Raw genomic sequence first — 26,815 nt, 5'->3', positions numbered from 1 at the left:
ACTTCCTTCCTCTGTAGCATCACAGGGAGTCTCTGCCTCTGTTTGACCTAAATGTCTGAATTCTAGTTTCAACTCTAGCTCCAATGATCCCATAGCAGCTTGAATCTCTCTCACAGTTATGTCAGTCTCATTGCCTCCACATTCCACTCCATCTCGGCCAAGCACCTTTGGATCTCAGGTGCCATAACTTGATGCCTATGCTGTGGAATCATGCTGACTATATTAGGAATATAACGCGAGTTTTGAAAACATGGACTGTGAAAAGATCATGGTGCAGGGCTTCTTTATTCTACTGGCATTAGGTCATTACAAACATGAAGGGAAATTAAGATTAAACAAGGAAGTGTTTACAATATTTGCATAGAATGAAACCTGTGGTTGACATCACATTGGGAAATCCTTTGTCAGTCTGATTATTTTTTCCAAGGAGCTCACCTTCCCTTATTGATGCTTGTTTCCCAGTGAGCTGCCCAGCCTCACCATTGACCTGCTGGAGGTTCTGTTACATCTCCCTCACTGAAATAAAGTGGCCTTATATTTTCTTTCTTTCAAACCACAAAAACCATTCTAGAATCGATGGAATTCTGGAACATCAAATACAAAACAACTATTATCCCTGAAGCTATCTCTTTTTAAATGCTGGAGAGGTAAGCCATTAGGTCAGAAATTCATCAATTTTTAGTCCCAATAATTATTTCAATAAACCTCTACACTGATACTAAGTACGTTAAATGTCTCAATCTCAAAACACATTTAGTCCCCAAACATTCAACTGTTCTTTTTCGGTTTCTCCCGAGTCATCCTAATATTCCATTATATTTGAAAGGGAGAAGGGCACCGCAAGTATCCAAGACCTTCTTGATAGTATATTCAAATGGTTCTGTAAATTCAGGCTTACCACACATATCATTTTGCAAACTTTGCAAATTTAGTTTCTATGTTGTTTATAAGATCATGAAGCAAAATTCACAAGCAAATGCCTACCTTAGTTGCTGTGAGAAAGTGGCCAGAAAATTTCAAGTTTATATTTTTGTGAAGTCATAATGAGGAACAATTCTCATCTGGTCTTCACAAAAACACTGTGCAACCTGGCTGGGCTGGGCCCCATTGGCATTCCTTCTGCCCCCCACATTGTGATATACCCATGTACCTTGTTGCAGTGGTAGACCCCTCCCTGAAAGCTAAGCGATATTGTGATGTCTGCCTGGTGCTCACAGCTTGCCATTATACTTTACATGAGGCTTGGTGCTAAATTTGGCTCAGGCTTCAAGTCAACACAGATTGGCACATTGATCAATTGCTCCATGATCCTCCATTTTAGTGATAGCAATTTCAACTGTCATGTGTAATCAAATGCCACCCATTTTTATCCTCCAATGAAAGCCTAGCTTAGTACATTAAATTTAGCAATATGATGAATTGCATAAATTGTCTGAACTTTGTAGGCAATGATGCATCTGTGAATCAATTATAGTATCTACAACAGTCAGCCTTAATCACTGAACTTGGCGAAGTATTCTTTACACTGAATCAACCCACAGCTTGAATATTACCACAGCACAAGAATGATTGCAGGATTCAGAACTGGAGTAATTTAGTGTTATAATTAAAATGCAATATTATGCCTTCAGACTCTATTCTCCAATTTTTAGATCTCCTGCTATGTCAATCAGTACCGCAGATGAGAAGCTGTAATGTTTTCATAATTCAACTGTTGTCACAGCGAAGGCCAGAATCGTGTCGGCGTCAGTGCAGTGCAGACTGGCTGGGAGGCAGAGGGTCAAGAAAATGGTCATAAATTGTGTTGGCAGGGAAGCTCGACATGCAATTGCCACTAGGGAATAATTCCAGAGAGGGCCACGTGGAAGGAGCGGAGTTTGAAGACAACAGGAAGATAATTAAACCTATTAAACCAAAAATTAATGGGAATTTTACCAAGTCTTTTTTTTCAATTTTCAACAATGCACAAGAAGTACAGAGTTTAAAATCATTAATAGCTAAAGAAGGCAGTAGTTCAATAGTAGGTCAGCTGCAGTCAACAAACCTTGTGACAGATTACAAGGCTTGCTAGAGAGGGCAACGGAGAATAAATTGAGATAATATTAATCTGGAAGCAAGCCAAAGTTTGTCATATTATAGCCAATGCATTCTAGTTTAGATTAGATTAGATTAGATTACTTACAGTGTGGAAACACTGTATCTTCCTTGACTTGCTACTTGTTCGTACAGTTTAGGGGGAATGGGAAGGGAGGCCCTGAAAAATGAGTGCAACAATTTGCTGTGAGTCAAATTCAGTAGGGGGTGGAACCTTTACTGGGAGGAGCATTTGTGAGGGATAGGGATGTAGGCAGTCCGAATAAGGCTACAGAATAAGGCTCATGGCAGAACACTAAGTCATGAGTCTCCAAGGGTATTATCCTCCTCTTACTCAGCCATTGCTCTACCAGTCGTGCAGGGGGTGATGGCTTGCAGTCCATGCACATCACAAGCATCCATTGGCTGATGTTCCGGAGCTGGCTTTCCATTAGGATTTAGCTGTCAGTGGAGGATGTCTTGTGTGCACATGCCAGAGTGCTGCTTTACTTATGGCCTGGATGGATTTGTCCATTGTCTAACTGTTGGCACACAGATCCTTTAGAAACTCTCCACCAGATATTCACTTACTTCAAACTGCAGCTCTGGCATCTGTCACATCATCAGTTTCAGCCAATGTAGGGCCTTTCCACAGTTTTCCATATGTGAGAAGCCACAATGATCACTGCTCCCATCAGCTGCTTGTGCATGCTAGTGCTGTACTCATTAGATTGTGACCCCCATCTTGCTTTCCACTGATTTGAGAATATCTGCCTTGGTGCAGGGAGAATGATATGACAGTGTGTCTTTTGAGGCCTCTGCTTGCTCAGTGTGGAGGACTGTTCCACATCCTGTAGTTAGCTGCTCTTGCTCATGACCAGCAAGAGTAAGAAGAGTAATGAGAGGCTAGGTAGCACTCCAACAAGTTCAACTTACAACCGGTAAACATTAGGAAGGGCTAACAACTTGGAGCTCCATGTCAGCAATGAACACTATGCTTTGCTTTCTCATGAGGGTCAAATAAAGTTAGCCCACTCACTTTCTCAGGGTTCCACACATGTTTCACCATCAGTAATTGCATTATCTGCTTTCCATCACCAAAAACCCTTCATGTATTGGTGTGAAAATCACCAAGTATGGAACATTGCCTTCAATTCCTGATCTTTCTCATGCATTTGGAATTCTCCACCTTGCAAGACATTGTTACTCACTTTAAGACACATACCATAACTATGTTGATAGTCAAATTGTCCATCATGATGCCACAGGAATGCTCCTGCTAACAACCTTCCTGTAGTGACTGTGCAGAAGCCAACTCTGATTGACTGGTGTCTTCCATGGAGGGGCTAACTTGCAGCTGACAGCCAGTGCCACTGTCTGGATGGGCATCCCTTCCATTAATTTATTCTTATGATGCACTCAATTACCTTGCCAGAGAACATATTTGACCCTTTTTTTGGCAGTGCAGCCATGGACCATCCCACAACATCTCACTTCCTCTCTTATCCCACAGCTTGCTATTGCAATTTCCTGTCACCCTGAAAGAAGAGGACTTCCCTCTGAGCAAGTACAACCAAGGGAGTACCTCCAGGGAGGCATCAATGAATTGTAAGGCAACCCTTGCTGTGTTTTCTGCCATAGTATAATATTGGCAGTTACCAAAATTTTCTTGTTGTCAGGATATGGAGAGGAACATGTGGATGGTGGTGTTCTGTTGCATTTATTGCCATTGTACTTCTCAAAGGCAAATTTCACAAGGTACTATTGAAAGGGTCATGGTAGGTTACTACAGTGCCTCTTGTAAATAGTACACATTGCTATTATTATGCATTGGGTGGAATGAGTAACAGTTTAAAGTACTCATTTTGATGCTGATCAAGTGTACTACTTTGTCATGGACAGTTTGAAGTTCCTTGAGGGCTCTTCAGCTTTTGTCTAGAAAGGAAATGTGAGTGGGCTGTGAAGAAGAAGATTGAGAAGGGATGCCATGAACAATGGACTCTACAGTTTACCTATACCTCCTGCTTTGTCTCCCTCCCCCAGTCAGAGCTGATGACCTCATCGGTTGCCTGATAACTTAATGTATCTCTGTGCAGCTGCTTGTGGGACTTTTTCTGGTGGGACCCTCAGAAGACTCAGAGATTGTATGCCATGAACATCTGAATAACCAAAGCACAGGACAGTGTAGCCTGCCTCCAGCCTTGTGAAATTATATGGATACCACCGCAAAGCACTAAATGAAAATAAAGGAGTAGAACTTGCGCAAGGAAAATCACTTATATGTTTAAATCTCTGGTTTATGTGACCACTTTACTGTAAATATTAAGCACTGTCAACTTTTTTTCAAATGTTTGTGTATTGTCTAGTGATCTCCATTATTGTCTCTTGTTTGCCAAGCAGACATCAATTTTGTGGTAAATGGCGTAATAAGAGTAGAAGTGAAGGTGAGGCAGTCAGTGAAATGGAACAGATGAAATAGGAGGAGAAAATCAGTCAGTCCCTTGAGCCTGTTCTGCATTTGATAACATAATGGCTGATTTAATTGTGGACTTAACTCTACATTCTTGTCTACTCCTTATACCTTTTGACTACCTTGTCAAACAAGAGTCTATTTCCATTAGCTTTAAAATTATTGAACAATCCTGCCTCTACTGGCCTCTGGGGAGGAGAATTCCACAGACAGCAAACTCTCTGAAAGAAAATATTGCTCCTAATCTCTTCTCTAGAAACATGGCATTCTACTTTCAGATAAACATACAAAATTAATCAAGATGACAATTATATCTTTTCCGCCAAGTGGAAGACTAACGATGCCAATCATACTCCCGTTTTCATGAGAGCAAAGAGCGGGGTTGTGAATTGCAATCAAATCCTTGTTTGAAGAGGAAATTCTTGGCTCTAAATGCAAATATTTTAGGCCTTTATTTTGATCTAGAAGGCAATCACATATGGGAGTAGCGATAAACTCATTATTACAAGTTTTTTTGTTATTCTGAACTTCTGCTGATTCACCACACATAAGAACACTGAAGTACGTGCCCCTCAAATATTGTTCATACCACTACTGATGAAGAGGAGAGTTCAGAAAGCTATTCTTGACCTTGGATTGCAACTACAAAATGACTCTTGTCTCTGAATTACGGAAGGTTATGTGTTCAAGCATTGCCCAGATATTAATGTAGAACATTTAAAATAACACTGCGGTGTGATACTGAATCACAGAATTGTTAAGGTGTAGAAGCAAGCCTGTCACCTTGCACCGGTTCTATTACCTAGTGTCAAACTCCTGCCTTTTCTCTAAGTTTCTGATACCATTTCCATTCAAATAATCATCCAATGGCCTCTTGAATGCCTTAATTGAACCTGCCTCCAGCACATTTCCAAACACTTCCTGAAGATGCTGGTTAAGACTAACATTAAACTCTGCCATTCTCAAAGGGATGCAAAGGATACTAGGGTTTTTTTGCAAAGAATAAAATGCTAGACCTCATTGTATCTTGGCCAACGTTTAACCCTCAGTCAAAATCAAAGCAGAGAACAACAAACTTACTGCCGTCCATGGAATGTTCTATGTTCAAAATCACAACACTGATTACACTTTAAAAGGACTTCAAGAGTCCATAGCTGAGGAAGTTATTGGATTTTTCTCAAGTTCCAGTCAGTTCAACCTTTTGTTAATGTCATAAATGTTTACTTTTAATATATATTTTATAAAAAATGTAATCTGTCTAATCTTTTGAGGAGTGATATTATCGCTAGACTATTAATCCAGAAACCCAGGTAATATTCTGGGTACCTGGCTCCGAATCCAACCATTTGCTGGTGGTACATGTGAAACTGAATAAAAGCCTGGAATTGAGTCTAATGATGACCATGAAACCACTGTCAATTGTCAGGAAAAAAAATCTGGTTCACTAATGTCCTTTGGTCAAGGAAATTTGCCATCCTTTCCTAATCTTTCCTAATGTGACTCCATACCCACAGCAATGTGGTTGATTTTTATCAGTCATCAGAAATGGTTTGGAAAGCCACTCAGCTGTAACAATCGTGACAAGATCTCAAAAAAGAATGAAACTGGAAGGACCTGCTCACTGAATATGACAATGACAATAACAGTCCTGTTGGTTCTGCAAAGTCCTCTGCACTAATAGCTGGGGCTAGTATTGTGATTGGGAGACCTGTCTCACAGAGTAGTCAAGCAATAGCCTGATATTGTCATACTCATACAATCACGCCCTACAGACAATGTCCCAGACACCACCTTCACTAAAGGACAGAACCAGCAAAGGTAGCGGCATAGTGATCAGGAGGGAACTGCCCTAGGACTCCACATCATTGATTCCAATATCCAAGAAGGCTCATGGCATCCAGTCAAAAATGAGAAAGGAAACCTCATGAGTGCCGTGTAATCTCTGTCAACTCTTCCTCAGCTGAAGAATTAGGACTTGTCAATTTTAGCCACTTTGAAGAAGCAGTGAGGATGTGAAAGGGTGCAGAATGTACTCTGCATCAGGGATTTCAACATCCATCACTAAGATGAGCTCTGCAGCAGTACTACTGATTGAGCTGATCAGGTCCTAAAGGATATAACTGCTACACTGGGTGTGCAGCAGGTGGTGAGGGAACCAACAGAAAGACCTGACCTTATCCTTACTAATCTGCCGGCTGCAGATGCTTTTGTCCATGACAATATAGACAAGAGTGACAACTGCACAGTCCTTGTGGAAACAATATCACATCTTCGCATTGATAATATCTTACATTGTGTTGTGCGGCACTGTCACCTTGCTAAACAGGACAGACTTTGAGCATATCAGGCAACTTAAGACTGGGCATCCATGAGGAGTTGAGGGCCATCAACATCAGCAGAATCATATTCCAAGACAATCTGCAACCTCATGGCCTGGCATATCCCCCAATCAACCATTACCATTAAGCCAGGGGATCAACCCTGGTTCAATGGAGAATGCAGGAGGGCATGCCAGGAGCAGCACCAGGCATATCTAAAAATGAAGTGTCAACCTGGTGAAGGTACAAAATAGGCCTACTCGTGCACCAAACAGCATAAGCAGTAAGAGGTAGCCAGAGCTAAAAGATCCGACAATCAATGGACCAGATCTGAGCCCTGCAGTCCTGCCATATCCAGTCATGAGTGTTGTTGGACTTAAACAGCTCACTGGAGGAGGTGGCTCCACAAATATCCCCATCGTCAATGATGTCAGAGCCAAGCATATCGATGCAAAGGATAACGCTGAAATACTCACAGCGACCTTCAGTCAGTAGTGCTGAATGGATGATCCATCTCAGCCTCCTTCAGTGGTTCCCAGCATCACAGATATCAGTCTTCAGCAAATTTTATTCACTCCAAGTTATGAAGAAACAGTTGGAGACACTGGATGCTGCAAAGGCTGTGGAGCAGAACCTGGAACTCACTCTCAAGCCACGACCTGAATATTATTCCATCTTTCACCAAATCTGTACAATATGGATGAAAAATGGCTGCCAGCACACTCAAGGTGAGGAGTAAGATTGTTTTGATTTGTCTGCTGGTGAGGGTGCACTTGTGGATGATATGAGAGCCTCTAGGGGCAATTATGTTAACTGGTCATTGAAATCTTCAGCAATGACGCATATCTGCATTTAAACTACTCTGTATGTGCAACTCATGCATTGGCCAATAAGATAAATTACAAATCTGCAAACACAATCATGAATATGTCATTGATCATGACAAATTAATCCCAGTAATATCTGTGAAGCACAGGAAATCATGGCAGTGTTAACTGCATTTGTTCATTGCAAGGAACTCATAGCTGCACAAACATACAAAGCTACTTTCCTCTCATAGGGCATTGTGAATATGTAAGAAAACGGATCTATATATTCAATGTTACATTTTGAGTGTGATTATTGGGAAAGAGGGAGCAAGGCGGTAGTACTCATACAACAGTTACAATGTATTTGTATTACATGGTTTGCGCTGCATACATTCACATAATATTCAAAAATTCATTGCTCCATGTAGAAGCATTTAATGACCCTCCCTCTGGAAGCCTTCACACCCTACTGTATCGCAGCTTATGTTAAAGCCTCACTTATGTTTGATATAACTGCTTAGGAATGACATACTGAGAAAGTGTTCAGATTCTGATAGTCCCACGTAGAGACACTGAACCCTTCCCAAATGGATCCAGTGACAGCAAGTGTTATCACTGCCATCGCAGTCATTCAAAGACCACACAGATCAATTGAGGATATCCAAAAGGTGTTAACAAACCGAGGACCCAAAGTAACTTCCAGAAATTGCCAAGCAATCTCCACGTGGGTGGCACGGTGGCACAGTGGTTAGCACTGCTGCCTCGCAGCGCCAGAGACCCGGGTTCAATTCCCGCCTCAGGCGACTGACTGTTGGAAGCCTTCACACCCTACTGTATCGCAGGTTATGTTAAAGCCTCACTTATATTTGATATAACTGCTTAGGAATGACATACTGAGAAAGTGTTCAGATTCTGATAGTCCCATGTAGAGACACTGAACCCTTCCCAAATGGATCCAGTGACAGCAAGTGTTATCACTGCCATCACAGTCATTCAAAGACCACACAGATCAATTGAGGAGATCCAAAAGGTGTTAACAAACCGAGGACCCAAAGTAACTTCCAGAAATTGCCAAGCAATCTCCACGTGGAGAAGTCACAACAGAGGTCCACCAGGATGCAGAAGAATATCGGGAGATGAGAGTATACTGTCCTCACTGTCACTTCCTCCGTGTGACTGAAGTGCACAACAGGCACAGACTGAGAAGGTCCTAGGACAACACAGCAAAATGGTCTCATTTCCTGGAACAGGACTTGAACATAGAAGGAATGGGTGACCACTCCAAACCGCTGACCATCAAGGTGATAACAGCACTTAATTGTTATGGAATTGAGGTAAAAACAATGACTGCAGATGCGGCATCTTTAACCACGTGGGAAGGGTTAGAGACCGCAATTTCCGCTTCAGGCTCTCTGCCTTTATTCCTGTTATGGAATTGAGTCATTCCAAGGATCTACCAGCAATCCATGCAGAATTTCTCAATTCTCAATCCACATATGTATCAAGGATGCTACAAATACAGTTTGTGCAAGTCCACACTGCTTCATCTCATTTCCCTGGGAAAGGTTAGGACTAAAGCTCGGGCTTCCATATTATTGGCTTCTTCCAGTTGCAAGTACCATATTAAAATGCAGCTGAATTCATTTACACTTGATTAATGTCCATTTCCTCTGAGGTCATTACTAACCTATATTACAGTCTATGTCAGGTATCCCTGAAGCTACCATGATGCCTATATTCTTGATAATTCTCAGGTTGTGGGTTCAAGTCCTATTATGGCAGATGGTGAAATTTGAATTCATTAAAAATCTGGAATTAAAAAGCTGACCGAATGGTAACCATGTAACCAGTATTGACTATTGTAAAAACCCATCTGGTTTATTAATGTCATTCAGGGAAGGAAATCTGCCATCCTTACTCAGTCTGCTCTACATTTGACTACAGACTTCACAATAATACGATTGATTCTTAACCCTCCTCTGGATGTTAAATGCTGGCCTAGCCAACATACCAACATTTCATAATTAAATTAAAAATACACGTCCTGCCTCATTAAAAGGGCTGAATGCCTTACAAGAATGGCTGCTGAATGACTACTCTGACTGTTGTAATCATGGCTGATGAATTCACTAAGGTTGCCCCTGACAGAGGCAGAATATAGATACAATGCAGCTCATTCTTCAACCAGGGCAATTGTGGAACAGACAAGTGGGCTTCTCAAGATGAGGTTCAATGCTTGGAGTAATTTAGAACATTCTTGTAATGCACTAGTGACAGATTGTGACATAGTCCAGGTATGTTGTGTTATATGCAGCTGGAACATGGAAACAGGGGTTGTCGTGGATATTGAAGAGATGGGAGAGAGGCAGCAATCTTCATAAGGGGAAGATAAGGCTCCTGAAATAAGAAACATCACTTTCACTATGATGGAGCAATGTAGTAACGGAGCTGAAAATGTGTTGCTGGAACAGCGCAGCAGGTCAGGCAGCATCCAGGGAACAGGAGAATCGACATTTCGGGCATAAGCCCTTCTTCAGGCTTATGCCCGAAACGTCGATTCTCCTGTTCCCTCAATGCTGCCTGACCTGCTGCGCTGTTCCAGCAACACATTTTCAGCTCTGATCTCCAGCATCTGCAGACCTCACTTTCTCCTCAATGTAGTAACGGACACAAGGCAGACAGAACTTAAATGATATCCACCTCCAAGAGATTTGATTTGGGTGTAGACACCATTGACTGATTGTTGCTAGGTTAAAATTCTGGGATCTCCCTCTCTATTGGAATTGGAGGTCTTCCCCCAGTTCATAGACTGCAGCAGTTCAGGATGGTAAATCACTAAACCTTCTCAAGGGCAACTAGGAATGGATAATAAATGCTGACCCAGCCAGCGATGCCTGCATCCCATTATTGAATAAAATAAATTGTTGTCGCAAAGTAAAACAGCCTCTGTTTATTGCAAATGCAAATGCAATTTCTTGTTTTGCAATAAAACTTACTATGATTAACTCTTTGAAGACTTTTACAAGATCCGCTGCTCCCACATTCAAGAATGACAACATTGTCTGTTCTAATTAGGATGAGAGATGCACTCATTCTGATAGGGTTCTAACATTGTATGATGATAAGGAAAGTTAGCTTACGAGGCTTTGACCACGTATCTGAGAGCTGTGTCTAGAGCTCTGCTATAGCCATTCTCAGTTTGAGCGACATCCTGCCACAGATCTTTTTCACCTTCGTGTCATTGGTCAGCTTTCAGTGTCTTCAATCTCATACATTCTGTTAATTCTGCATATAATGCTTAAGTGGACATCAGTCCAGGAGGGCAGTCATGAACGATCATGTAGTTACACATACAAAATGGTCATAAGAGTGAAATATGAGTGATGCAAGGATGTATCACAGGGCATTCCCATTAACCTGGCAATCAGTGCATTCTTTGTTGAAGTCATGAATGGAAAGAAAGACTGAAGGGTGTCTGAAATCTACAGCTACTCAGAGACAAACAATGCCTCTTCATCTGACTGGATTTCTATGAGAGCTGTCGATCTATCTATGGAGACAGCCAAATACATACATACTCCAGTCAACATTGTATTGATAATGCTGGTGGACTCCTCAAATCTTTGATCCAGTGTATTGAGTGTCTTGCAGAAACATCCCTATTGTTCTCATAACCATCTGTACATCTGCACAAATGTATTCATGGCCAACAGCATGGGGTCATCTTCTCCCTGGGATCAGTAGGTACCTGGTCTTGTGGCTGTCCTCTGGTTGCCAGCGACTTGGGGTGGTTCTCCTTTGACCAGCTCCGAAGACATGCCAGGAATGTGTTCACCAGATTATGCATCCAGATCTAATCAAGTCACAGATCTGTGACTTCTTCAAAGATCCTCTTCTTCAACTTCAAGCATTTGTGCCTTATAGTGGGCGAGGAGAGAAATGTCTGCCAACCTGTCACCTATCTTTGAGGAGAAAGTGAGGTCTGCAGATGCTGGAGATCAGAGATGGAAATGTGTTGCTGGAAAAGCGCAGCAGGTCAGGCAGCATCTAGGGAACAGGAGAATCGACGTTTCGGGCATTAGCCCTTCTTCAGGAATGAGGAAACTTGGTCCAGCAGGCTAAGATAAAAGATAGGGAGGAGGGACTTGGGGGAGGGGCGTCGGAAATGTGATAGGTCCCTAGATGCTGCCTGACCTGCTGCGCTTTTCCAGCAACACATTTCCATCTCTGTCACCTATCTTTGCCCTCTCTGACTTATTACCAGATATTTTCTCCTGCAAGAGTTCAATGAAAGTAGCTGGAAGAGTTCTTAGTGGTGGTGCAGGAGCAGGAAAGGTGGTGAAGTGTCTGGAGTGAAGTGAGGAGGAAGCAGAGTTCAAGAAGACTTAGTGGTGTAGAGAAAGAGGTGAGTGAGAGTGATTGAGGGAAGATGTTGTATTGAGTGATGAGAACAGTAAACCGAAAATATTGGTTATGGTTCTGATTTATTCTAATGGCAGAATTAAAATGAGTCCGAGGTAGCACAAAGAAGATGATGGCAATACCTTATGGAATGGAAAAGGTCACTCACCTTCTCACAGCATTGCTGCACATTTCTTCTGACTGTGGAAATTGACTGACCCAGGAGCCTATCTCTGTTTACACTGACAGAATCTGGTGTCATGGCCTCCACTGGTAGTTCAGAGGAAAGAGGATGGTTCTCCTGTCCAATACCTCATCAACCTCAGACTTCTAAGTCCTTATTACCACACCGAGGTGCCAGCCTCCTTTTCTCAGCCATCTCCTTTCAGATGCAGTTGAAAAACACGATTGGAATGGCAGTTCCTGGCTTGCAGCAATTAAATTGGTGTGCAGCTGGGGTTTAAAAATGGTATCTGAGTATGAATGCAAGAAGGTCTCAGCAGCAAAGAGCACTCCTGCCTCTGTGAGTACACAAGTCAATATAGGGGACACCCTGGAGAATGGGCGCAGTTAATGAGGTGGGCAGCAGAGCATTGTGTTGAAAAGACGCCACAGTCTAGGGAGGAAAACTCTTCATAAAACTCCTGAAACTGTCACTTGGCACAATATGGGGAAATTCAGCCCAAAGCGATGGTTGATGGAATGAAAAGTAACATCGTGATTAAAGCTATGTCAATATCCTAATTTCATAACGAAATGCAAAAATGATCAAATAAGTATGATACCATCAGATTTATTTTCCATTACTTGTCTTTTTTCACCTTCTGCTTTTTTCAGCTCTCCCTGGAGATAAGTCCAGATGGGTATATTATGTCTTTTTCTGTCCATCATTCTCAGATGCTTATCTAGACATCTTTGAAACGATTTCAAAATATTCTAGGAATCTGCTTCAATTTTTTTTCATTTTCATTCTTTAAAATCTTATTGTCATCAATTTATCTTTGTCTTGTAAGAAAAAAATGTACATCTGAAACACTGCTTCATCCTGAATAGTGCAGTCAGTATAGCATGAAATAACTTATGATAAGAGCACTAGGTTGTGTAAGTCTACATCTATGAAAAGGCACTCTTTATTTCTTGATTCAAAATGTGTACCTGATAGGAGCAGGAAAGAACTTCACATGAAATTCTGAAAAATTAATAACATGGATATAAATCTTAACAGACTGAATTTCAAGAGTGCACGGTTTTAGTTTGACATATTCACAATTTCTGAATACCCTTTATTAGAACTGAATTATTTTAAAAAGAGATTAATGATTACTGCAATGCATTGTACAATAACAGTCAATGTTACAAAATCGTATGGCAATTTACGGCAATATTAACAGCTGTTCAAGGTAAAAGCTGGTCAATTTTTTTCAATTACATAATTTGTATTCTGAACTCAAATAGTCCAACTAAATAATTCATGGTTTCCTTCATGTAATTGTTTCAAATGGAGGGTGACTGATTAAAAACTTCCTGATTGCACAATTAAGTGATAGTTATTGTTTTGTTCTTGGAAAATGAACAATAGAAAGTTCCTAACTGAAAAATACTAGGGCTTCCTGTCCCATCCAATCGCTAGGGAAGGGTGAATCATGGTTCACAGTCTGGCAGAAACGCAGGAACAGTTTAGTACGAGACAAACAAAATATTGGCACATTGCTTTGCATCTCTTTGTGTCTTTCAACATAGAGCTTATCATTTGTAGGAGCACGAAAAGTAATGATCTACAAGCCCAAATTTTCTGAGTGTAGGTTGTTGCTCTTGCATCGACTTTCTCAGCCTATGTCAGCAGCCTGAATTTCTGGGCCTGACTTCCAATACTGAGACTTCAGAAAAGTGAAACATTGCTTCGATCCAGCTCAGTCTTGTACCATCAAGGAAGGGAGGCCAGGTTAGTCCTCCTACCTTCTTTTTACAGTATTTGCTGTCATTTTCAGTAAGTAAACAAAGTTTAAATAGTAGTCAAACCCAAAGCCTCATTGAAATGCTACAGAAAAAAAGTAAGTGTGGATGTTAAGTGAGTGGAGGAGTTAGGGTGCCAAGTGGGTGAGAGTGTATAGGGTGCCATATGGGTGGGCTAGGTAGAGTGATATGTAAGTGGGTTGAGTGGCATGTAGTTGTGAAGGTAAGATGGCAGATGATTGAGTGGGTAAGGTGGCTTGTCAGCGAGGGATTTGGTAGGTCAGGTTGGATCTCAGATTGAGTTCATTGTTATCAGTTTAGATCCAGAGGAGTGGGAAGCTTCCAGGTCAGAGACATTGGGTTTAACTGGGGTAAGGGGGAGTGCTAGTCGGATGATTTGGAAAAGCTGTCATGTCAGATTAAGGGAGGTATTTGGTCAGGTTAATTGGACCTGAGGGTATGAGGGAGGTGTCAAATCAAGGTGAACATCAGTGGGGGCTTGGTGGTGGCGCTTGGAGGAATGACAGGTTTGGTTGGCTAGACACTTAATGGTGTAAGGGGGCATGTCAGGGGTCAGTGCTGAGTCATGAATATCAAGTTTAAAGTTACCCAGGAGCTATAACAGATTTTAAAGTTTCTTGAGTAACTATCTAGGTTAATGAGTTGGAACCCTCTGAGGGTCTCTGACCCTAAAGTAGAGTTGGAGACTTTTTCAGATAGATCCAGAAACTGGGTAATTGCCTATCTGAAGTTTAAACTTTAACTGGGTTGGGACTTGTGAGAGGTTATGGCCTGTATCTTTCAGTGTTTGTCCAGTCTGAATATAAGAGCATAGGAACAAAATAACTAGTAGCAGGAGTAGGCGGTCTGGCCCTTCGAGCCTGCTCCGCCATTCAATAAGATCGTGGCTGATCTTTTCAGGGCCTTTCACCGTATCCCTTAATTCCTTTATTGTTAAAAAAAATCTATCTTAGTTTTAAAAATGTTTAAAAAGTGAAGTATCAACTACTTCACTGGGCAAGGAATTCCATAGATGTACAACCCTCTGGGTGAAGACATTCCTTTTCAATTCTGTCCTAAATCTGCTCCCTCTAATCTTGAGGCTATGCCCTCTTGTCGTAGTTTCACCTGTCAGTGGAAACATCCTCTCTACTTCTATCTTATCTATTCCCTTCGTAACTTTATATGTTTCTATAAGATCCCCCCTCATTCTTCTAAATTACAATGAATATAATCCCAGATAACTCAGTATCTCCTCATAAGCCAACCCCCTCAATTCTGGAATCAACCTAGTGAGCCTCCTCTGCACCCCCTCCAGTGCCAGTACATCCTTTCTCAAGTAAGGAGACCAAAACTCCATGCAGTACTCCAGGTACCAGCACCCTGTACAGCTGCAACATAACCTCCCTGCTTTTAAGCTCAATCCCTTTAGTAATGAAGGACAAAATTCCATTTGCCTTCCTAATCACTTGTACCTGCAGACCAACCTTCTGTGATTCATGCACAAGAACACCCAGGTCCCTCTGTATAGCAGCATGCTGCAACATTTTACCATTCAAGTAATAATCCTTTTTACTGTTACTTCTACCCAAAATGGATGATTTCACATTTATTAAAATTGTATTCCATCTGCCAGACCTTTACCTACTCACACAAAGTATCTACGTTCCTCTACAAAGTTTCAGTCATCAGTAAATTTTGCTCTGCCACTCATCTTAGTGTCACCTGCAAACTTTGACGCACTACATGTGGTCCCCAACTCCAAATCATCTATATAAATTGTGAATAAATGCCATCCCAACACTGGTCCCTGAGGCACTTCACTGATTACCAGCCAGAATAGCACTCACTTATACCCACTCTTTGCTTCTTGTTCGTTAACCAATCCTCTATCTGTGCTAATATTTCACCTTTTCTTATGCGGCAGCATCATGTGCAGCACTTTATTGAAGGCCTTTTGGAAATCTAGGTGCACCACATCTACAGGGTCCCCATTGTCCACCTTGCTCATAATGTCTTCATAGAATTCCAAACAATTTGTTAAGCGTGATTTGCCCTTCATGAACCCATGCTGTGGGACAATTTCTATTGAGATGCTTTGCTATTTTTTTCCTTGATAATAGACTCAAGCATCTTCCCCACTACAGTGGTTAAGCTCACTGGTCAATAATTCCCCATCATTTGTCTACCTCTCTTTTTAAACAGTGGCATCACATTTGCTGTTTTTCAATCTGCTGGGACTGCCCCAGAAACAAGTGAAGTTTGGAAAATTACCACCAATGCTAATTCTCCGGCCATCTATTTTACTACCCTGCGATGCATTCTATCATTGCCAGGAGACTTCCCATTATCTTGCCCAACACTAACTCTTCTGTAATAATAATTGTTTCCAGATCCTCACCTACCTTCATCACTTTGTCAATTACTGGCATGTTATTAGTGTCCTCCACTGTGAAGACCGATATAAAATACCTGTTCAATGCCTCTGCCATTATTCAACCAATATTCAGAAACCAGGAGATTTTATTGTATGTGGTTGTTGGAGGTCTGTCATGTCAGCTTCAGGACATCTCTGCAGGAGTTCCTCAGGATAATGCCCTAGGGCCAACCATTTTCAGCTGCTTCATCAATGACCTTGCCTCCATCATAAGGTCAGAAGAGGGAATGTTCGCCAATGATCTGGATATTCAGTCTTGGGCTGACAAGTGGCAAGTAGCTTTCATGCCAGGCAATGGTCATCTCAAACAGAAAATTAAGCATTGCCCTTGAGATTGACAGCATTGCTATCACTGAATCCCCCAGTATCAACGTCCCAACAATTTACTGTAAACTGAACTAGACAAGTCACGTAAATAGTGGCTACAAGAGCAGATCAGAGGTTAGGAATTCTGTGGCAAGTAACGCATCTCCTGACTTTCCAAAGTGTCCACCATCAACAAGGCATAAATCAGGAGTTTAAATTGAATACTCCCACTTGCCTTAATGATTGGACTTCAGGACAAAGCAGTCCACTTAATTGACACTGCATTCAAAATCATTCACTTGCTCCACTACCAACACTCACTAGCAACAGATTGTAATATCAACAGCTGCACTACAAAGTTTCACCAAGGATTCTAAAACAGCACCTTGCAAACCAATGAACAGTACCATTTGAAGGACAAGGGCAAGTTCTCCTCCAAGCCACTTACCATGCTGACTTGGAATACATCACCATTCCTTCACTGTTGCTGGACTAAAATCCTGAAATTCCCAAGGGCTACTGAGGACAGTCATCCCATGAATGCATAAAACAAAACTTCCACATAGTAGTTAATGTACCAGAATGTCCAAGGAGGCTTGCAGGACATTTTTCAGGGAATGTTCAGGGAAGATCTGGGCCAAGGTTTTTTAGGTGGTAAAGTAGGGGCTGTACTCTGAAGACAAGAAAATGTATTCTTTACAGAATATTAAGCAATAGAAATTAGATTCAATTTCTAATATGTTTTACTATTCAGAAAATCATTTGTGTATTGCAAGAAATTTGCAATTTGCAATTCTGTAACGTGCAGTGCTCATTTGTAGCATTCACCTCTTTCCACTGTACCTGCATCTGGATGAATGAATAAGTACAGTCAGTTCTTCTATAATACGATGGTTGCATTTTTGTGCAATCCCATGCTATAGAAAAATCGCGCTTTAGAAATACCACTTGAAGTGTTGCCGCTGTAATTGTGTTACAGCTAACACGCGTTTCAAAAGTTTGCACTGTCAAAACAGTGTCTCCAATTCATAAATTGCATTATAGCAAATTTGCATTGACGAATTGCACTTATAACAGAATGATTTGTAGGTAATTGTATGCTTATTTCTGTTGAATATTTTGCACTGTCTGGATAGATGGAGGTAAAAGACACTAAGTTTTGAAAGTTTTTGAAAATGCACAGGTTGCAAATTACATTAATTGTAACCAAAAGTTTCACTAAACATAAATAATTAGTGGCATTTTTGAAAAGTAGAAAATGCTACCCTGTGGTGCCTGCTATATTACATTGGGACATGGAGTTGCAAAACTCTTTATACAATTCCACCTCCATGAGAGCAAAACTTCATAATTTCCTTGTCGGGTTACACAGCATAATCATAAATTTGAACATGTACAATTTCAACATTTAAAAGATATTTGGATAAGTACATGAATAGGAAAGGCTTGGAGGGATATGGGCCAGAAGAGGCAGATGGGACTTGTTTAGTGTGGGATTATGTTCGACATGGAAGGTTAGACCGTAGGGTCTGTTATTGTGCTGTATGACTCTGTGACCACGCCAACAGTGAACAAACAACAATAGTATTTCAAAGACACTGGTATTTAGTACTTGATTTTGATAATGTGCCATTTCTTAATTCATGAGGAGAGCCAGAAATTAGACCAGTGCCAGGATAGCTCGGACAGATGCTAACATGTCTGGAGTCCATGAGATTCTTAAAAGACTTAATCTTCTGATCAACACCTCATCCCATTCAAAGCATTAAACTGTAAAAATGAACTATGCAGACCATTACTCCCATTCTCTGACCCCATCTCTGCAGTTCCATCTCTAGATTGCATTAAGTTAGCTGATCATAACTAATGCAATATCAGACATGTTATAGTTGTCCTCAGATTAAATTCCATTATTGTTCAGTGATCTGTGCTGGAAAGTGAACTCAGGTGAACATATAATGATGTCAGTGATAGGGAAGCTGCTGGAGAAGATACTGAGGGATAGGACATATTTACATTGGAAGAAAATGGGCTTAACAGTGATAGGCAGCATGTTTTGAGCAGGGAAGGACATGCCTTACCAACTTAATAGAATTCTTTGAAGAAGTGACAAAGTTGATTGATGAGGGAAGGGTTGTAGATGTCATATACATGGACTTCAGTAAGGTGTTTGATAAGGTTTCCCATAGTAGACTGATGGAGAAAGTGAAGTCACATGGGGTCCAGGGTGTAGTAGCAAGATGGATAGAGAACTTGCTGGGCAACAGGAGATAGTAGTGGAAGGGAGTTTCAGTGGTGTTCCCAGGGATCTGTGCTGAGACCACTGTTGTTTGTGATATAGATAAATGATCTGGAGGAAGGAATAGCTGGTCTAATTAGCAAGTTAGTGAATGACACTAAGATTGGTGGAGTAGTAGATAGTGAAGGGGATTGTCAAAGAATGCAGCAGAATACAGATGGGTTGGAGAGTTGGGCAGAGAAATGGCAGATGGAGTTCAATCGGGCAAATGCAAGGTGAAGCATTTTGGAAGCTCTAATTCAAGAGCAAACTATATGGTAAATGGAAAAGCCCTGGGGAAAATTCATGTACAGAGAGATCTGTGTGTTCAGGTCCATTGTACCGTGAAGGTAGCAACACAGGTTGATGGAGTGGTCAAGAAGGCATACGACATACTTTCCTTCATCAGACAGGATATTGAGTACAAGGGTTGGCAGGTCATATTACAGTTGTACAGTGTTTTGGTTCAGCCACATTTGGAATACTGCACACAGTTCTGGTTGCCACATTACCAAAAGGATGTGGATGCAATGGAAAGGATGCAGAGGAGGTTCATGAGGATGTTGCCTGGTTTGGAGGGTGCTAGCGATGAAGAGAGATTGAGTAGATTAGGATTATTTTCATCAGGTTGAGGGGGGTACTGACTGAAGTCTACAATACCATCAGAGGTATAGACAGAGTGGATAGCAAGAATCTTTTTCTCAGAATGGGGGACTCAATTACTAGGGGTCCAAAGTTCAAGGTGAGGGGGGAAATGTTTAAGGGAGATGTACATGGGAATTCTTTACACAGAGAGTGGTGGGTGCATGGAACACGTTGTCAGTGGAGGTGGTAGAGGCAGGCACAATAGCATCATTTAAGATGTATCTACACAGATACGTGAATGGGCAGGGAGCAGAGGGTTACAGATCCTTGGAAAATAGGTGACAGACTTAGACAGAAGATTAGGTTTGGTGCAGGCTTAGATAACTAAAGGGCCTATTCCTGTGCTGTAATTTTCTTTGTTCTTTGAGGAAAAGAGGAGTTTTGACTGCAATGCAATTAGCAAGACGCATGAGCTATTTTCTATTGGGAGAGGGCTGGTATGGGATCTACACCGATAAGGCTCACAGCTTTAGGTAAGAAAATAAGATCAAGGTATAAGCTGACAACAAATAAACACTACACTATGCGGTTGAATATTAAACCCTTCTGTTTGATGGAAATGTGATGAACATGGTTGTCAGTGATTTATTGTCACCTTTATTGTAGCCATGTTATTGTTCCTAGTGTTAAGTGAATGAGGAAAGCGTTTTCTAATGTAGAACTTGAAATCCTCTGATCTCAAGCGCATTTTTGGATAAAATCAGCCCAAGTGTAGCAAGATCTGCTGACTGTCTTTGGATAGATAGCTGTGAAGCTGCACAAGGGAAGTTTGAGTAGATGTGTAAGGAGGCGAGGAATTGAAAAAGGATATTTGGAGAAATACTTTTATACACTAGCTTGCACTGTGACTAGCCACAGTCAAGTTCCTTTCTAATTAGAGGCTTGAAGCTGAATCCATTAAAGCCAGCACATGGAGCGGATTGTATGGTCAACTTTGTTAAATCAGTGTTTACTGTGTTGGACTAAAAAATGGAAGTCGTCAGTCCACGTTCCCCCTACAGCAACTTGGAAAACTGAATTCAATAAATTTGGAAATATGTGAGCGAGCACGAAAAGAAAAGACAATTAATGCTACTTAACTGTCAGGTCAACAAGGTTAGCTAGCCAATGTAATCTGGCCACCATTTACATCATTATTGCCTGTTGCTAACAGAAAGGCTTGGTGGAGGCACCGCATTGAAAGAATAGGTGTATCAAAACAAACAGGACAAACAAACCAGTTTTTCAATTCTCCAAATCTGCAAATCAACAGAGAATTCCCTAATAGAACTGTTTCACTTACCTGCTTATCTTTGACCTGTCCTAATCCATTCTACTACTGCTGAAAAATGTGATAATCCAGACCAAACAGTTTAATTATCTTGTAGGTGCTTACAAATACATTTTTGAGATGTGATAAGCATTCCTTTCAGCAAAGTCTACCTATGAAAATTAATGTTTTCTTTTAAACGTATTTCAATAATAGTACAGTGCATCCCTAAAATAACACCCAAAGTGGTCATCTCAAATTTAACCTCAGTGTTAATCTAATCAATTGTTTGTGTATTATTATTATGGTTTAGGCAGTGGTGAAATTTTAAACTATTTAATACTTTTAGGTGGCAAAATAAATAAGCATTAGATTAGAATAAAACTTCATTAATATTAAAAATGTGTTCTGATGGAAAAATACGTAGAATTTGTAAAAGGATAAAATATAAAATATCTTTGCATCATTTAAATCATTTGAAGTTTAACAAGAACCATGCATGGTAATCTTAAAATAGAACTTTAGCTGTTTGGCTTTCCTATATTATTTGCCTTAGGAGACATGAACAAAGTGAAAATATAATACTAGCTAAGGCTAGATTGGAATAACTTATCTCAGATTGTAACCGTTTTTAAAGGAGGAGCCAAACTACTCACAAGCTTTAAATAAGCTTTGTTTGAAGACTGACTTAATAAATCCTTTCCAGATAACAAAATCTAGCTATGCATCCACTTGGGAAAATAAGTAAATCATATTGACTATGTGCATGCTGAGATAGAAATGGGATGAAAACCTGTCAACTGGAAAAGGCTTACTTCAATCAGAATTCAGAGATTTGTGGAATACTGCAACAGTGACTATATTCTGAAATAACTCCACAAAAGTGGGTATCCTGTCACCAAGTCATCCTGTATTTATACAAGCAAAGTGTGTGACACTGACCCAACACCCTCAGAGTCGATTCCTAGAGTGAACAGAACCTCTGACACTCCTGTTAACACTCCTGTTTATAACTGTCAGACAGGATTCCCTGATTGGCCCAGGTTAATGGCTCCAATCAGTGAACTTATATTCTGTGTGATCTACCTGGCTGACCTCACTCCAATCACTACATCCCTCCCACTTGAAGTCTTGGAAGATAGGCCGGTTCTTCTTCCTGTAGCTTCTCCTTGGGTGTTTTCACCCCAGGTCTGGTTTCTCCAAAACTGCCTCAGATGCTGATAGCATGTACTGGAACATCTTGGCCGAAACTCATCTTCTTCAAGCAGTAACAGTGTTGCATCTGAGACATCTGCCATGTCCATCTTGTCCTCAGAGGATTCTTTGATGCCAGGTGGAGGGGGAGACAGCTTTGCTGGATTTTCTGAGGAGCTGGGGATATTTTGCTCCGTTTGCGAGGTGGCAGCTTTCGTGTGGGCTACGGGCTTGTTCAGGGCTGCCTCTCCTACCGAAACTTTGTCCGTCACAGGATCTGACCACGCATTGACGATGTCTCTTACCCAGGCAGGGCCATTTTCACGGATTCAACACCAAACATTGGGTCGTAATGTTCTTTAGCTAAATCTGTCAACTCTTGAAAGGTTTTAGTATCTTGTGCATCTTGGAAAGTTAGGATCCTAATAACTGAAAAAGCTATGGGTCACAAGCTGTCAGGGGAATTACTTCTTGTTTTTCGTCTGCCCCAGTGTCATTTGCCCTGAATAATGCATTTGTTCCACATAGTGGGCCCAGTCTTCGATGGGAAAAAGTGAGGACTGCAGATGCTGGGGATCAGAGCTTAAAAATGTGTTGTTGGAAAAGCGCAGCAGGTCAGGCAGCATCAAAGGTGAAGGAGAATCGACGTTGAGGTTTCAGGCATAAGCCCTTCTTCATTCTTGAAGGGAATGTTTTGAAGCCCCAGTCCTCAATGGCAAGATTGAATGAGTCAAGCTTCCCAAACATGGGCATGATGCTAGAAATGATGACTCCAACTCATAGATAACTGTTGTGTGCACATCTCTTCAGGGGCATGTTCTTCTTTTGTCACCACTGAAATAACTCCACAAAAGCTGGTGTCCCATCACCAAATCATCCTTTATTTACATGTGCATAGTACATGACAATATCCCCACTAGAGCTGGCTCCTAGAGTGAACAGTCAATCTACCTTGCTGACCTTGTTCCAATCACTACACATTCTGTAAAAGAAAATATTTTATTTGCTATAAAGTGTTTCAATACATTGTGGATTGTGAAAGGTGTTAAGTAAATACAATTTCTTTTTTTAAAAAATAGCTGACGGCTCTTCTTTTGCTTCAACTTGTTATGGACCAGGTCTGATCCCTCAAAACATTTTCAAGCAGGTAGCCCAGACTGTAACTTTGCTACTTGATTCAGGTAAGTGTGCAGTGCATATCCGGGGAGTGAATTAGCTGGTCCGACTGCCAGGTTTTAACCAAAGAGAATTTATTTATAAGATTATGGAATGAAATACAAAGAACAGAAAATAGAATACTGGATAACTTATCCTATCCAAAAACCTGACAAATTATCCTGACTTAATGATGCTGTTCCAAAAATACTTGCAACACTCTCCATAAATACTCCCTTGGCTTACAAGGTAAAATCAAACAAAGGCTTGTAGGTTTTAAGTCAGAGAGAGAGAGCTTATCAGGCTGGACTTGCTTCTAGCAGCCTTTCTTCATAGACCCTGCTGCTGAACTAAGTCTGATCTAATTGAAGGCTAGCTACACAGCTAGCTGGCCACTACCCTATGATTATACCAGTTTTTTAAAGACATGAAAGCCTAAGGCTGAAGGAATTATCTGTTAGGGGTAAACAAAAATGGCCCCAGTAAACCTTTAAAACCCAGCCTAGTTGGAGCTGGCCAAATAGCCTCTTTCTGAAAAAAACTCAAGGGCACAGCAACTTTGAGAAAGGACCAGGTTCGTGACAAACTTAATTGAATTCAACCATATTCTTGCAATTTGTTGTTGAGAAAAGGAATTGATTTGCATATATCTCATCAAAGGAGTCAGATTAAAGGTGCTTAAAACAGATTTCAAAATTCTGGAGAGTTTAGTTTTATTCTTTAAATCACAACATCAGTAATGCACAGATTTAATCTTGTTCTTCTACAGCTGTATTTTGCTTCCTTCAATACATTTAGCCTAAATTTAGCTTGACAGCCAAATGTTCATCTGTCTATTGAAGTGGATATGTGCTTGGTAGGTAGTTTCTGTGAAACTTCTACATAAAATGACTTGGTAAAACAATCATACTTAGCGTGCTAACATATTCAGTCTATGCACTGCGGTATAAGTATTGAATCATCTAAAATATAGGTGTCCTACAATATGAATAACATGTTGTGAGAGAGCCTGTATTACAATGAATAAGTAATATTATCACATGATGACAAAATGGATATATATACAAACATATATGCAATATACATAATATACATATATAAACATAATAACTATGGTGAAATATATTCCTCATTTATTTAATGTGCAAATTAGCAATCATGCATTTTAGAAAAGATAAAAACAGAATGGGTTACATTTGGCAAGCACATACCATCTTTGCAGATAGGACAGCACTGATCAGGTTCATAGACTGGATCCACACATTCAACCTCAGCACATTCTGCTACAGAACAGTGCACTTCTCCATTGGGCTCACAGCGGCACTTCTCACATGGTGAAACCTAAAACAGAGACAGCCTTTGAACCGTGGCCAAACAAAGCTCACTTTATATGAGTTACAGAACTGAACATAGAGAGCACTTTATGAAGGTCCGTGGAATAGGATTTTATAGCTCATAACTGAGTAAATTGATATTAAAGCTTCCTACTGTCATATTTCTGCACTGTGCAATTCGTTTGTATTGCAATCAAGATTTGAATGACAAGGAATTATGTAAAGGGCTAAAAAGAAAGTAGATTTCATGTTGTGCAATATTCTTTTCCAGATTGGTTACAATATAAATCAAGGCAGGCACAGTGCTAGTTACTCAATCTGATATCATGCATTTAAAATATTAACAATTTGAGCATTATTTTCAAAAGACTTTCTACAGAGGTCTTTCCCAACTGAAATATGATGACACTATCTACACCAAATGTGAAAGATGTTTCATGCATATCCCATATAATCAGAGAAAAAGTTCTAAACTGCTTTGAACATCACATCGCCCAGGGGTTAGTGAAGCAAGTGAGAATCCGAGTATATTTAGGTGATCATTCCATCTCAACATACTGTAACTGTCTCAAATATCCAAGGGTGGTCTCAGAAATGCTGAATGTGTTTACTTTCAAACACATTGGCTAAGATCAGTTAAAAAAGAAATCTGCTTATACAATTCCTAGGAGATATAGGTAGTCTATATTTTTATATCAAACATGACAACAAATCTTGGAATAATCCCAGCAAAATCAGCTATGGCCAAAATAACTATTGGCTGTAAGTATACATGATTCGGAATATTAATTTTAAATGCTGTGCTGGTCTACATAATTAAACGCAAGTCAAATTATTCCAATAAACTATAAGTGAAGATGATAGTGGACAAAGTCATGAAAATGAACAGCTAAACTTCGGTATCACTATTTTGGACAAATGTTTTTTGAAAAAAAAAGCAATATATTCTATGCTTTGCTGTCAGGATATGGATTATCACCCATTTTCAGCTTTCCTGTGAATGCAGTGGTAGGCTTTTCTCCCAATCAACAATTCTTGTTATAGCTAAATAGATGGTTGGACTAGTTCAGAGGGCATTATACAATAGATCAACTATACAATATGACCCAGTGTTACTTAAAGACCATGATGAACCTGTTGGAATTTAGCAACTTGCATAGTTCTGATGAAATGTTACATCCAAATGTATAGATACATTGTCCTTCCAAGTTCCAGCAATTAGATTAGATTCCCTACAGTGTGGAAACAGGCCCTTTGGCCCAATCAGTCCTCATCAACCCTCTGAAGAGTAACCCACCCAGACACATTTCTCCCTGACTAATGCACCTAGCACTATGGGCAATTTAGCACGGCCAATTCACCTGACCTGCACATCTTTGGAGTGTGGGAGGAAACCGGAGTACCCAGAGGGGGCCCACGCAGACATGGGGAGAATGTGCAAACTCCACACAGACAGTCATCCAAGGCTGGAATTGAACCTCAGACCCTGGTGCTGTGAGGCAGCAGTGCGAACCACTGAGCTACCATGCCACCCATACTTTAACTTTCTTGGTCTAGAACAAACTATGGAATACCAAATTTATCAAATTCATTTGCACAACTTGTCAGTACGGAATTTCAGCACATAGCTCTTGGGACCACTGGTCTAATAACAAAACTATCACAGCACCATACCTTCTGAAGATTCTCTAAAATTGCAGTTGTCTTTTTTGGAATTCTTCATGAACATACTGTCTTCTTTTGGAGATTGGTACAGTGCCCTTTACCGTAGGGGAATAACAAATATCAAGCCTAAATGGCCAAGATAAAAAAACAAATTCTCACTCTGCTAGCTGGAAGAATTCAATTTGAGAAAAGTATTGGACAGTTTCACCAGCATTGGTCCATTAACTAAGAATAAAAATTCAACACAAATAAATTTCAGTTCACTAATCTCACTATAGTACTCATGTACTGAAAATGTGTCGCTGGAAAAGCACAGCAGCTCAGGCAGCATCCAAGGAGCAGGAAAATCGATGTTTTGGGCATAAGCCCTTCTTCAGGAATGAGGAAAGTGTGTCCAGCAGGCTAAGATAAAAGGTAGGGAGGAGGAACTTGGGGGAGGGGCGTTGGAAATGCGATAGGTGGAAGGAGGTCAAGGTGAGGGTGATAGGCAGGAGTGGGGGTGGGGGCGGAGAGGTCAGGAAGAAGATT

At 40.7% G+C, this 26,815-nt stretch overlaps 1 protein-coding gene across 4 annotated transcripts in view; it reads right to left on the bottom strand.

Moving 5' to 3' along the window:
* vwc2 (von Willebrand factor C domain containing 2) overlaps positions 1 to 26,815 on the bottom strand; it is a 154,526-nt gene that overhangs the window by 89,020 nt on the left and 38,691 nt on the right. For all 4 annotated transcript variants that reach the window (XM_043690094.1, XM_043690095.1, XM_043690097.1 and 1 more), the window contains one exon: positions 24,500 to 24,629. In XM_043690094.1, coding sequence (XP_043546029.1) covers positions 24,500 to 24,629 — 130 coding nt within the window. The remainder of the gene's footprint in view (positions 1 to 24,499; positions 24,630 to 26,815) is intronic.

This window comes from Chiloscyllium plagiosum, chromosome 5 (genome assembly GCF_004010195.1).
Source record: "Chiloscyllium plagiosum isolate BGI_BamShark_2017 chromosome 5, ASM401019v2, whole genome shotgun sequence".
NCBI lineage: Eukaryota > Metazoa > Chordata > Chondrichthyes > Orectolobiformes > Hemiscylliidae > Chiloscyllium > Chiloscyllium plagiosum.
This window is presented reverse-complemented; position numbering and strand designations above follow the sequence as displayed.